This window comes from Symsagittifera roscoffensis, chromosome 3, assembly GCF_963678635.1.
Source record: "Symsagittifera roscoffensis chromosome 3, txSymRosc1.1, whole genome shotgun sequence".
NCBI lineage: Eukaryota > Metazoa > Xenacoelomorpha > Acoela > Convolutidae > Symsagittifera > Symsagittifera roscoffensis.
Genome location: NC_087064.1, coordinates 21,488,908 through 21,501,756, shown reverse-complemented (window position 1 = coordinate 21,501,756; position 12,849 = coordinate 21,488,908). Strand labels below are relative to the sequence as shown.

At 36.8% G+C, this 12,849-nt stretch overlaps 2 protein-coding genes across 3 annotated transcripts in view; one reads left to right on the top strand and one right to left on the bottom strand.

Moving 5' to 3' along the window:
- The window catches only part of LOC134842051 (tyrosine-protein phosphatase non-receptor type 23-like), a 200,929-nt gene that overhangs the window by 150,457 nt on the left and 37,623 nt on the right, over positions 1-12,849 (bottom strand). The window lies entirely within an intron of this gene.
- On the top strand, positions 2,749-6,142 carry LOC134842340 (serine/threonine-protein kinase 33-like). 2 transcript variants are annotated; one of them, XM_063858626.1, is made up of 2 exons: positions 2,749-3,739; positions 3,969-6,142. In XM_063858626.1, exon 2 carries the CDS (start codon positions 3,983-3,985, stop codon positions 5,711-5,713), a length of 1,731 nt encoding a protein of 576 aa, XP_063714696.1. In that variant the 5' UTR covers positions 2,749-3,739; positions 3,969-3,982; the 3' UTR covers positions 5,714-6,142. The 2 variants fall into 2 exon arrangements, with proteins under 2 accessions (XP_063714696.1, XP_063714697.1); XM_063858627.1 differs by having other exon boundaries at positions 2,793-2,817.

Genomic DNA, 12,849 nt, shown 5'->3' with positions numbered 1-12,849 from the left:
AAACAAGAAAAGACAAATAAAAATATAAACTCTATTTTCCATATTAAACTCTTTTAAAGCAAAAGCACTGAATGATGCAGTAAAAAGTAATTCAAAGTGGAAAATTCATTTCTAAATTATTTCCCCAAATGTAGTAAATTTAAATACGATGAAAATCAATTTATACTTTTCAATATCAAAAGCAGTAAAATTTAGTCTTAAAAGCAGTAAATTCATACAATTAAATGCATTACTAACCTTTTCTATAACTTCTGTTCAAACGCACAGAAATTCTATCCACAATCGCACAGCTCGCCAACGAAGAATTGTTTAAAATAATGAAATCAAGTTTTAAGTTTGCACTAACAACCACTCAAACAAGCAATAACAAGTTTCCACTTTTCCTTTAACCCGGTTGGAATGGAATTATATAATAACCAAACTAACCAACGCAGCTTACTAAACATCAGAAACCATAAACTAACAGCATGACTAAGAAAAGAAAACCCACGGTACCCTAACCGGATTAAACCAGCTTAAAACTGGATAATTTTTTCTTTTGAAGACTATTACCAGGTCAAAAAAAGAAACAATAAAACACCAAAAAGTCGCAAGACAAACCCAAACCAAAAACAATTTGATTTTTGAGAAAAGGATAAAATCAACGAAACAAAAGGAAAACAAAAATCAATTTAACAAAAATGTTAACACAAAACAGGACCCCTTAAAAAACCAGCACGAAATTATACTACCCTTCCTGGCCTAACCCACCAGAGAGGACGTCCTGCATGCTCTATAGCCGGCCTAACCCACCGTGCTACATCCACGCTTTGTGACCACATCACTATTTTTGACAAGAGGTACTCAAGTGTGAGTAACTCTTAAAAATAACTGAACTAAAACTAAAACGCTTTTGCGAAATTAAATCATCAAAATCATAACTAAAAAATAGAATTAACAAAAATTTATAAAATGTAAATTATAATATGCAGTACATAGATCACGATTAACTACAAAAACGAGCATCCAAAGACTAGACAACCCCATCACACCCAACCTACAGAATGGCTAAATACAACTGACATGCCGCTCACAACCACGACTCATAAAGGATTTAGAGTACGACTTGACTTCGCAGAAAAGGACTTCATTGAATCAGACCAATGACCATCTCGATGTTCAAGTATACGTACAGATCCGAGTTACAAGGCATCCCCTCCAAACACGATCTTCATGCCATTCCCAAACCAGATCGAAACACAGTTCTCCACAACCAATCAAGAACAGACGATCATAGCAAACCATCTTGAAATCAGATTGATTTCTTTGACAGTCAAAGTCTTTGTCAAACGATGACTAACAACTTCCTATCGATGACTCCAGCTTCCTGGAGCTTTCTTCTTCAAGAACGAAACAGGAAATGATGCTCGCCAAATAACAACGACCATCATCCATCCTTCATTACAGATAGAAGATCTAAGATTCAAAACTCTGTAAACCCCGGATGGGTGGAACCAGATATAAACTATATTTATTATTGGTTATAAATTGGATATTTTATCTCTATAAAATAATTAATATTAACCAATCACGATCCATCTAACTAACAAACCACTTATTTGTAAGTGCTGAAATTACTTGTAAATTCAGCACCAGAGAGATTTGAATTTAACTTAGAAATTATTTACTCTCCAAGAGAACTTTAGCAATCGCAATAAGCCAGTATACTCTAGATCTATTGAGCCTAGCAGAGACTAGTTAAACACCCTGAGACTAGTAGATATAAGAGTAAGATTAGGATCGGTATTAGACTAAGAAGTTGCACGAAACTATCCGGCCGAAAATAAGATAGCGTGACGAGCAGACGGTGTACCCTATCCGAAATTCATCTATGAGTTACACCTCGAACCTAACTCACTCGAAATAGTCCTGAAGATTCTTTCAGGCTCTCGTTTTTTTCTGCTACAGACTTGAATTTGGATCCGTCAAAAGATCCAAACAATGGATCCCAATCAATGGATCCGTTCTGAATTAAATCTCAAAAATTTGTTCAAAAAATGCGGTTATTTTTCAAACAATTGTTGATATGTGAACGTCACACTAAATATAATGTTCTTGTTTGTTATATTTCCCACACTCAGTCATTGAAAATGTTGTCAGAACTCAAAAAGTATCGGATGAAATGTTTGTGGCAATATGATGTTATAAGCAACTATTTTTAACTGTCATGGTTATAGACATTTTTTGTCTACTGTTTTTAACTGTCATGGTTTTAGACATTTTATATGTAAGTGTCGTTTCTATAAAAAGCTGTCAAAAACTGACTTGATAAAAGTATACGCCAGATTTGCTTAATTTGATGGGAGCTTGCCTGAGTGACTGAAGTATATGAATATTCTCGATCATTATTCAAGTGCGTGTGAGTGAAAACGTGAATTCCATTTTTTTCACGAATGTTCACATTTTTCGACTCAGATGACTTGTCTGTTTTGATTTTTTGGTAATTGCTGCTAATTTTTTCTTCACATGCACACACAGAGAGCAAAAAAACAATCAAAAGACAAAACAGCGGCATTGTTTTTCGTCTTGTGCTCTCATATTATTTATACGTTCGCCGGCAAAACTGATGGTATTACATTTAAAATACCAAAAATTGAGCAGCTGATTTTGGTAAGAGTGCTTTTAGATGTTTTATCGTCAACTGCACTGACCAAAGGTTATGAGCGAAGCTTAAATACCATTAAAGCAATCTGCATGTAAAAAGCGTGTCTTCGTTTTATAAATATTATAATTGAATCGCTTTTAGACTCCAATTCTTTCATCGTTCTATCATAGCAGGTAAATTTGACAAATAAGCGCTGATGTTCCTTACAATAACGCAGAGCCAAAAACACGCAAATGTTTAAGTGCACAAGCTACTAGCACTGTTTTACCAACGAAAAGAGCCAAGATACCAAGTACACGCTACATTTTGATCCATTTTACTTGTTATTTGCGTTTTTGCATCATTTTGGAGTTTAATTGTTAATGGTTCGAGTCATATAATATACATATTCCATACTTTCACAACTGACCAACAGCGATATTTCTCACCCAAAAATTATCGTTCACTTTTATGTTACGTAATTAAATCATAAAAACTGATCGATCCTCTGCTGAGGTCAAATTTCCACTCCGACCAAAAATCAGGAGCGGTAAAAACATCAAAAAAGAAAAAATTAAGTACCGTGTTAAAATCAATCTCCCCTTTTATTTTTATTGAGGAGGTTCTTCACCGTTTAGCCACGCGGTCAATCTGTTTGAAAGAGGCGTGCTGAGTTTTCCTCAGGCTTAAATTCCAATGCTGTCAACTCACCTAAGAGCAACTTGTTTTTGAGGAGAATTTTGGAGCCAGATTCAATTCTGCCTGTCACGATTTTTGAAAAGACTGCGCTTTATTTTTCATTATTGTCTAATGCAGATTATCATCACCTGTTTTATTGACAAATGTTGACCTGAAAGTCAAAATTTACCAAATAATAACCATTGATATTTTTCCCAGAAAAATTTTGAAACAAAAGGGCTCTAAGCTTCAAGCAAAGTAGTCCAAAAAAGAACCTTTTTTGTTACACTATTTTGTTTGCTTAACTATTGGGGATTAAATTTTAATTTGCGGTGTTAGCTTGGATTTACTTGTCTGCCATCTGAACAAATTTGTCTTCACGGCTAAAATATTGAATTTTGATTACCATTGTCAAGCAATATTCAAGTCAATAGCACTGTGCGTCTGTTTTTTTTTCACTACCCTGAAAAAAATTTTAAGCCAACTTTCAGTCATCAAAGACATTAGAACTATCAAAGTCTTCAAAAGAAAGCTGATCTTTAATCAGATTTTTTATTTATGAAAATTATATTTAAACCCTGAGACTTTGTGTTTATCATTCCTCTTAAAATACTGTTCTGGATCACAGTTTTACTTACGTTACTTTTCGCCTCTTATTGTTTCGTAGATCTCCATCAAGTGATGTCGGGCCCGAATCTCTCCCCTCCTCATTCCGCTTCGGGACATACGGCACTCAGTTCGAGCAACAATAACAACCTCAACAATAGCAACGTACGATCAAAGTCCCCAAACATCCCCCACGTGCGTATTGATGACTCATCCTCAATGGAAGAAAAGTTCGTCGTCCAATCAGATAGCCCTGGCAAGTCAGCGGTGGTTCTCGGAAAAGGCACGTTTGGAACTGTCTGTTTAGCTCATGAAGTCGAAACTGGAAACAAGTTTGCGGTCAAAAAAGTAAGCAAGGAAAAAGCGGGAACTGTTGGGCTGAGATTACTTCAAAGAGAGGTGGACATTTTGAAAAGAGTTCAACATCCCAACATTATTTGTCTTCTCAACATATTCGAGACTCCTCGGTCGATGTATTTGGTGCTAGACTACTGCGACAAAGGCGATCTTAAAAAACAACTTAAATTACAGAAAAATGGACGTTTCACAGAACCGCAAGTGCAAGAACTCTTGCGTAAATTGGCGGACGCTGTGTATTACCTGCACAAAGACGGTATCATCCACAGAGATTTAAAGTTAGAAAACGTTTTATGTATTTCATACAACAGCCTCAAAAGTAGTCAAAATAAGAAAGATTCGTCCCAGAAACATGCAAAGTTGACAACTTCTGAAAGTGCAGATATTGCGGATATTAACAGCGACCCGGCGGAGTCCAAAAAAGAGGAGCAAGTTCTGGACTTCGACGTCAAATTGATCGACTTTGGACTAAGTGTCATCAAAGACGGCTACGACTCAATGATTGACACGTGGGTGGGAACGCCTCTTTACATGGCGCCAGAGGTTGTCAAAAAGACTGGCTATAGTCACCTATGCGACATTTGGAGTCTTGGTGTGATGTTCCACCTGCTGATTTCCGGGTCGTTCCCATTCTATTCCGAAGTGGAAGAGACTTTGTATAAACTCATTTGTGCTGCCAAATTGAAATTCAGTTCTCGAAGCAACCATTCGTTGCCCACTTTATCAAACAATTCGAACTATCTTTCGCCTTCGTCGTCATTGTCCGCTACAGTCCATCAGTCATCTTCGGCAAAGTTCTGGAACACGGTTTCAGAGTCGGCTAAACACCTCCTCGGTAAAATGTTACACCCTATGCCAACTCACCGCTACAGCGCCGGTGAAGTTCTGGACCACCCTTTTGTAAGTGGAACTGACTGGATTGGCAACCTAAGACAGCAAAGTAATGTTCTGGAACTCATGAGCGCATGGGCAAACGACTGTTCGGGAGACGAACTCTCGAATGAAGAAACTCCCCAGACTTCAGGCTCCTCGTCCAGATTATCGAACCTGGGTTCGACTGCCGACAAGGTCCAGAACGGAAATATATCAACTCGTGCTTTTTCATTGGTCGTGACAAGCGCAAGCGCGGAAACCAGCAATGCAGAAGGCCCGGAAAATGTCACAAACAAAGTTAGCTCAGTTTCAAGCAGCAAAAAGAATTCAAACTGGAAATCAGATCCAAAAATAAACTTAAGAGGCAAAATGTCGGCATCACTGGGAGGAAAATATGGTCGAAAAAGTGCAGGGGAAACTGAAATGTCAACACAACTAGAAAATAGGACGACCACGCGAGGAAACAGACTGGACGTCCCCACAAGCGACGCGAGATCGCGCAACCACAGTGACGGAAAACTACCGCTGAAAACTAATAAAAAGGACCTCAGCCCCAACCGGACAATTAAGCCTTGATAAATTTTAATTTGTATATAATTAAAGTGGCAAACTTGGTCAGAATTGTTCATAATACAAACGTGTTTCCACTTGATTATAGTGATACTTGTATAAGCGTTGAAGGCTGTTACACTTTTTCATTTCTAAGCAAGTTTTTCGTGCCGAGAATCCTGGCATTGGTTTGACAAACTTTCCACAAAAAAAAACAATTCATATAAATCAAGTTTGATTTTTATGATTCTAAATAGTCAAATGAAGAAAATAGAATACTTATTCATGTTGGTGAATTAGTGGAAACATGTGAATTGTAGATATGTTTCTCTGCTTCAAAAAGAAAATAAAATCCTTCTGTAAATTCTGCTGCTGGGGTTTTCTGAAGTTCACTGAAGTTCATATTGGAATAAATCAATTCTACAACTCCTTTAAAATTTATTTTTAATTTCTCTATTTCTCATTCATCTTTTTACAGGACAGTTGTTTTGACAGAAAGGGCGATGTAACAGAAACAAGACTGCTCGGACCAAGTGAACAATCTCCCCCATTAAAATAATTTAGGGAGGAGAAAGTTCACTTGGCTGAAAGCATATTTTTCAGCCAATCATTTTTGAGCATAGTAAGCAGGCCTTACGTCTAGAATTTGTCATTTAATTTTAGGGGGCAGATTGTTCACTTGATCTATTAAGGGAGAAGATTGTTCACATGGGCCGACTGCTCGTTTAAAAGGGCAGAGCCCTGAATGTTCCGACTGCAGTTAACTGGTCTTGAATAACTTACATTTATTTTTTTTAAATAAACTACTGATTTAGGACTGCCAATATTAAATTTAAGTGATTACACTTTAGTCGATTTAAGATGACAATTATGAGCTCGAGATTATTACGCACATTGAAACTAAAAAAAACTAATCGAGCAAATCCAACATCATTTAGGCTAGTGACACTCACACTCGCTTCGTATTTAACAAACTCCGGATCGATCCACAAGTTCACAAAACTTTCTTTATAGAATTGGTCTGACTGTAGAAAGCCCTTACCACATGCATATATATTCCTCACTTCCTTCGAAAATCGGAACGATAAGAACAGGCAGTGCAATAAACTTTTTTGTTCCAATCAGTCTTGAAGAGTGCCCAGGTCGTGGTACTCGATTTATGTTGCGACTTTCTGGACGAACAACTGGTATGTTTTGACTGTATCGACCAAACTTCAGTATATTTCGACTTTCTCGACCAATTTTTGACATCTTTCGATTTTCTCGACCAAAAAAGGGTGCATTTCGGCTGTCGCAATTTTCGCGACAAACAAAAAAATTTTCTCGCCTCATTGTTGGCGGTGGTTTTCCCAAAAAATGTTCAAAAGGTTCTATTAGTCTCTCAGTGAAAAAACATCTGGTTTAAGTTTTTACTTCAAATTTTGGAGCTGAAAATTCATAATTTCGTGTGTCTATCTATTATGCTTCGACTGTCCTTGACGTATAGTTCGACCTTCTAATAATCTGTGAAATGCATATTTTCTCCACCAAATTTTTTTTTTCAAATTGAATCTCTCATTTTTGTTTTCGTTTTCTGAACAAATGTTGACTGAGATTGTTGGTCTGAAAACTGATATATGACTTTTTTGGTAGATGGTACTTTTTTGCCACAGGAACCCTTTGATTTCCAAAACTTAAAGGGTTTCCTCCGAAACTTTTAGTTTTGCGGCAAGCAAATCTCCTCAATTGATTGTTGTGGGTTGCAATTTTTTGACTAAGGCCTTTTATTTTTTTTGCTCAATTTCCTATTCAATTTTAACTGAAATCCAGGAAAAAATTCAAACATTGACAAAAAATTAGTTTGTGCTTGAACTCCTATGATTCGACTACGCTCGACCTATACTTCAACTTTCTCGACCAAAATCAGGTTTGTTTCGACTGTGCTCTACTTCTTTCGACTTTCTCGACCAGAACTGGGTAGGTTTCGACTCTCTCGACCGAAACTGGGTGTGTTTTGTGTCTCTCGACCGAAATTGGGTATGCTGCAATTTTTCGCTCTGCTCAAAAATGCTTGTCGACTATGAAATTTTAGACCATGGAATTTTACTTCTACTTTCAAAAAACTAAAACTCCAAAAACTACTTTTCTTTCAGTACAACTGAGTTTTCACGGCTTAAAGTTATTTTAAATAAGCTATTTTAAGCTTTCACGCTCACACCATATTAGTTCGAAATTAGACCAAAAACCAAAAATTTCAAACCGGTTTTTCTCTACACTGAAAAATTTTTTTGAAAATTTTTAATGCTGTTCAAATTACGATTGAAAGCGTTTTAATATGATATATAATTCGACCCAATTCGATAATCATTTGTGGTACCTGATTTTGCGTGGAAAAAAAACGAAAATACCTGAAAACAAAGTTCCTCCCAATTTGATGAAATAGTCGGAACATTTATAAGAACCTCTCGAGGCCGAGAGGTTCAATTTGATTCTACTACAAGTTGATCATTACTTTGGCTATTATAATTTCTCTTTCTCGCCATTTATGCACCTAGTTCAGTCAATTCTTTCTCAAAATTTAAGTTTGTGAAAAGACAAAAATTCATTCAAAGTGCTCTAATAAAAAAGTGTACCTTTATTTTTGAACTTTCTAATCAAATTACTCTGGTCGGAATATTCGGTGAGCTTGGCCAGCAATCGGCTATCCTTGCTTGGTTTTCTAACTTAATTATCATGCCAAAGTGATAAATGTTTAAGAAGCAGAATTTTGTGAGTGTATGCCGTATCGTATGTTAAAGCAATCTGGAGAAATGACTTTACAAAAATTAAAAATAAAACCGTGGACTCGACTCCACTGACCTAAATGGTCGCGAAGTTGTCCCGTAAATACCTCATAATTTTATATTCGTCGGCACGTGGAGGATATAGCGGAATCAACGACAAGTTAACTTGCGTATTCCTAAAAAAACATTAGGTTCTGCAATCCGCAATTTGTAAGTGGATTTACATTGTTCTTAGACGCTCAACAAATAAAATGCAGAATTTTTATAATAATAAAGAGGGCATAGTTTGATTTAAAATTTGAGCACTGAGATTTCAAAGAGGTTTTTGAGTCGGATTATATCGCCGCGTACGCATTAATAGCAGGAAAAGTGTCGCTCATTTATTGTCCCAATCGGTCGATTTCAAAACCTCGCAACTTGACAGAAAATGTTTGCGGGTAAAAATGATTTTCAAACTGTGAAATATCCCGTTAGAAACGGCCAGTTAACAAGTCGAACTGTGTCTGAAAACCCCGAGCACAAACATTGTTTCCTATCTTTGAACATTACCAGTTGCATTTTCAGTTTGTTTTAGCTTTTCCACAAAGTTATTTCTGGTACTCTTTTTCTTATTTCTTTCGCGCATCTAGAGTACAATCAGCTGAGAGGCCGGCACTTGACCAGCAGCATGGACAATTTCAAACAGCCGAAGGAGGTCAACTGTCTCTATGTTACCAATATCAGACTCATGCCTTATCTGTCTCTACCTGACCTGAAAATAGACTCGAATGCCTCGGACGGCAAAAATAGAAAATGACGCTTTGAATTGCCCTTTTTCAAAGCCATTTTTCTACAAAGAGACATAGTTCAATATCTGTCTGAGGAAAAAACTTCATCAAGCACAAACATTTTTCTTCCAAAGTCGGAACAAGAGAACCCGTATCAATGAACGATTTGAAGCCCTGAATTCTTCGAATGCTTTTTTGTTGATGAAAAAGTTTTGTCGACAAAAAAAAACATAATGATATTTTCCGTATTTTTTCACTTTGTTCTATTCATTGCTATGCAACACAAAGTGGTATGTTTTGCGTCCGGTAACCAAGAAAAACAAACTATTACCGGTTGATTTCAGAACACAGGTTTCTATGAATTCTCTCTCTCTCTCTCTCTCTCTCTCTCTCTTTCTTTCCACTAATATATAGGTTATTGAAGCACTTTTTTCCCAGTTGCAGAAATTTGTTGATATCATTTATTAGGTTGGGTTTTTATGCTCCCGCATGTTTCTGCAAATTATTGAAATTTCAGGTTATTTTGTCTAACGAAATTCTTTTGTGCTGATTTAAACCAACCGGATGAGTTGAACTAAAACTAGTTTGGAACTAGTTTTTCTGAAAAGAAAAATTGCTTGGAACCCCACCAGCGCTCCTTAGATTATTTTGCAAGTTTTTTAACCAAACTTTCAGCCCCCAGAATGCTTCATTTTTCATTCAAAGTCAAAGAGAGAAACTTATAAATGATGCTGCTTTTCTTTTCCGTTTATGACTAAATGAATTGAACGGTTTTAGTGGTGCAGTTGTGGTTTCAAAATTTCCCCACACAATTTTTGACCACTTTTTACTGGGAGTAAGGAAAGGGTCGATCCATCTTCGATGGATAGAGTTTTTCTCTAAATGAACAAAAACAATAGAAATACGAATATAACGAAGTAACCCTGTTTTAGGAGTGACCATGTGGTCTGGTGACACTGTACCCAGCCATGATCTCACTGATTTTGCAGTTAACCAGTAAAACAGTGTAGTGCAGCCAATAGCGATTAAATGGTAACATGTTTGTTGACTCAAGTTTAGAAAAAACCAATTTGAATCGGCGCTGAAAAAGACGGTTGAAAACACGTAAGACTATCTTGACTCCGGTCAGTTGTTATATAGTTTAATTTAGCTTTCCATCGATGTTTACTTTTCAGACGAATGCAGCGAATATGCAGCAAAATTCAGAAACAAATCTTTAGAAATGATGAAGATATGGAGAAGGAATTCTTTTTTTTTGTCAAATCCATTGTCAAATCCATTGACTCTTGACTGATTTTCTATCAACTTTTCCGCAATTGTAAAATCGGCTGTTCTGAGTATTTGAATTTTTGTTTCAGTTGTCACCAGAATGTTGAGCATGACGAAGCCAATTCAAAATCTTGAAAAAAAAAATTTGAGCCAAAACTGACAAAAAAACCTTCTTTTGTATGACCAACTGGGACCTTCTTTGCCGGGTGAGCCTGGTGGCGCGCCGCAGTAACTTCCGCGGCTGAGATTGTTCCTTAAATGCGACTTTAGTAGAATCTATACCTTTCGTCGTAAATTTTTAGTAATTTTTTTTATCAATAAGACTCCAATTGTTTTATTGTGGATTAGCCTAATACTCTTGTGTCCATACGAGTTCGTTTTTGGTTTTTTCTTGCCGCGCCGTCAAAATAAGAAAAAAAAACAAGTAATGACCATGCAAAAAACTTGAGAAGTTCAGGACTTTTAAAATGGATTACATCTGATTGTGGTTTAAATTCAAGCCAGATTAATTGCTTGAAAATTGCTAGCTCTACTCGTTTCCAAGTCTTCTATATGTCAGTATTTCTTCAATTCATGATGACTTAGACTTAGATATTTTTTATCATCCAGCTATTGCAAGTGCTCGAGTACTCAAAAGTTTCCCTTAGTGGAAAGTCTGTCGGATAAAAAAGTGTTATTTTCTACGATGTAAGTAACGTTTGAGATCGTTTGGTTTTCCTGACGTCTTTTTTCCTTAAACAATCTCAAAGGAGTGGTCGTAGGCAAGCTACTGCTATAAACCCAGTAACAATCAATTCATGCCAATGTTTCTTTCACTTCTCAAACTCCTTCGCCAAGGGTTAAACCCTTCTTATGACGATCTTGAGCAGAGGAAAAAGCTACTCAGCAGCAAGCTTGAAGAAGAAACTTGAAAGAAAAGATTCAAGCTGGTAGCTTTGGTTGATAAGATCGCCCTTTTCTCGACTTTTTACTATACAAAATAGGTATTTAAGCACATAAAAAAATGTTTTAAATGCCCCAATTTCGGAAAACGTCGATAGTTTTTTTTATCGAGTGCGAGGTGTACAAAGCAATCGTGTTTTTTTTGCAAATGGTTAGAAGCCGGTCAGGACAGAATTGTTCCTCAAATTTTCAAAGACTCCCCTAGCAAGTCAAATTGAAATGCTGGGGTCTTAAGGTCTTGAAATTGCTAACTAAGCTTCTGAGCATCATTGGAGAAGGTAAATACCCGAATCGTTAAGACCTTTCTTTTTTGGAGTAAAATTTATCGCCCTCAAAAAAGTAGTTAGAGGTTAGCGACCAGTTTCAATTGGCAGTTTCTCAATGCCTTCAATCAGAAACCTTTTGTTTCTCCGAACCGCCGAAACTATTAAAAATATACTCATTGCGCCTACAGTAAACCGAGTTACCTTTTTCACAGAAACTCCAACTATTTTTTGGAGAACGGCGCACTAGAGGGCGACCCTGAGACTTTACAAGAGTGAAGTCTCAGGGTCGCCCTCTAGTGCGCCGTCCTCCAAAACAATTGGATGAGGATTGGTGCAAACTGGTTTTGAGAAGTGCCTAATTGTTGTGTTAGCCTAATTGTTGTGATAAACTAATTAAACAGATTTCTTATGTTCGATGTTTGTGTGCCTGTTTGTGGAGCGCCCTCTGAGGGGTTTTAGAGACAGGTCTGTCAAATGGCTTTCTGTGGGAAAATGGGAACTGGAACTGTCTTGAAGAGTATGATGGTGCCTCGCTGGCCCTACTGAGCTAGGGTGAGGTTGTTCCTTGTTTTTGTAGTTCGATTTAAAAAATTTAGGTGTCTTTTATTTTTGTTATTTGCTGATTTATAAAGCTCCCCCTAACCGCTTGTCATGGGTTAGTTCAGCCCCATAAGGTCCAATCAAATTCCTTTTTTTAAACCTTACGCTGCGTCAAGATGAGGAAAAAACAACGAATGTACAAGCAAAGATTGCTTAAGCTTCAGGACTGATAAACTAGATTAGTAGTGATTGCTGTTCTTGTCGGTATCATACCAGTTGTGTAAAAATTTTTCTTAGCGACTGTAAGAAAACCAAATGTCAATATCCTTTATACGTTGATGTAAAATCTGTTAATAAAGCAACAATAGGTAATGATTTATTGCTTGACAATTATGTTAATACAGCCATCTCAAATGTATGAGTACTCAAGAGAGTACCATAAAACTCGCGAGTTCCCTTGGCGGAAAGTCTGTCGGACAAAATAAATAACATCTTCTACAATGTAGAAGATGTTACAAAATGGCTATTTTTTTTAAAAGTCGTTCTTGTTTTTTTTGGAGCAACCGAAAAGAAGTGGACATAAACAGACCACAAGCCTGAGCTCTTCGATAAATATA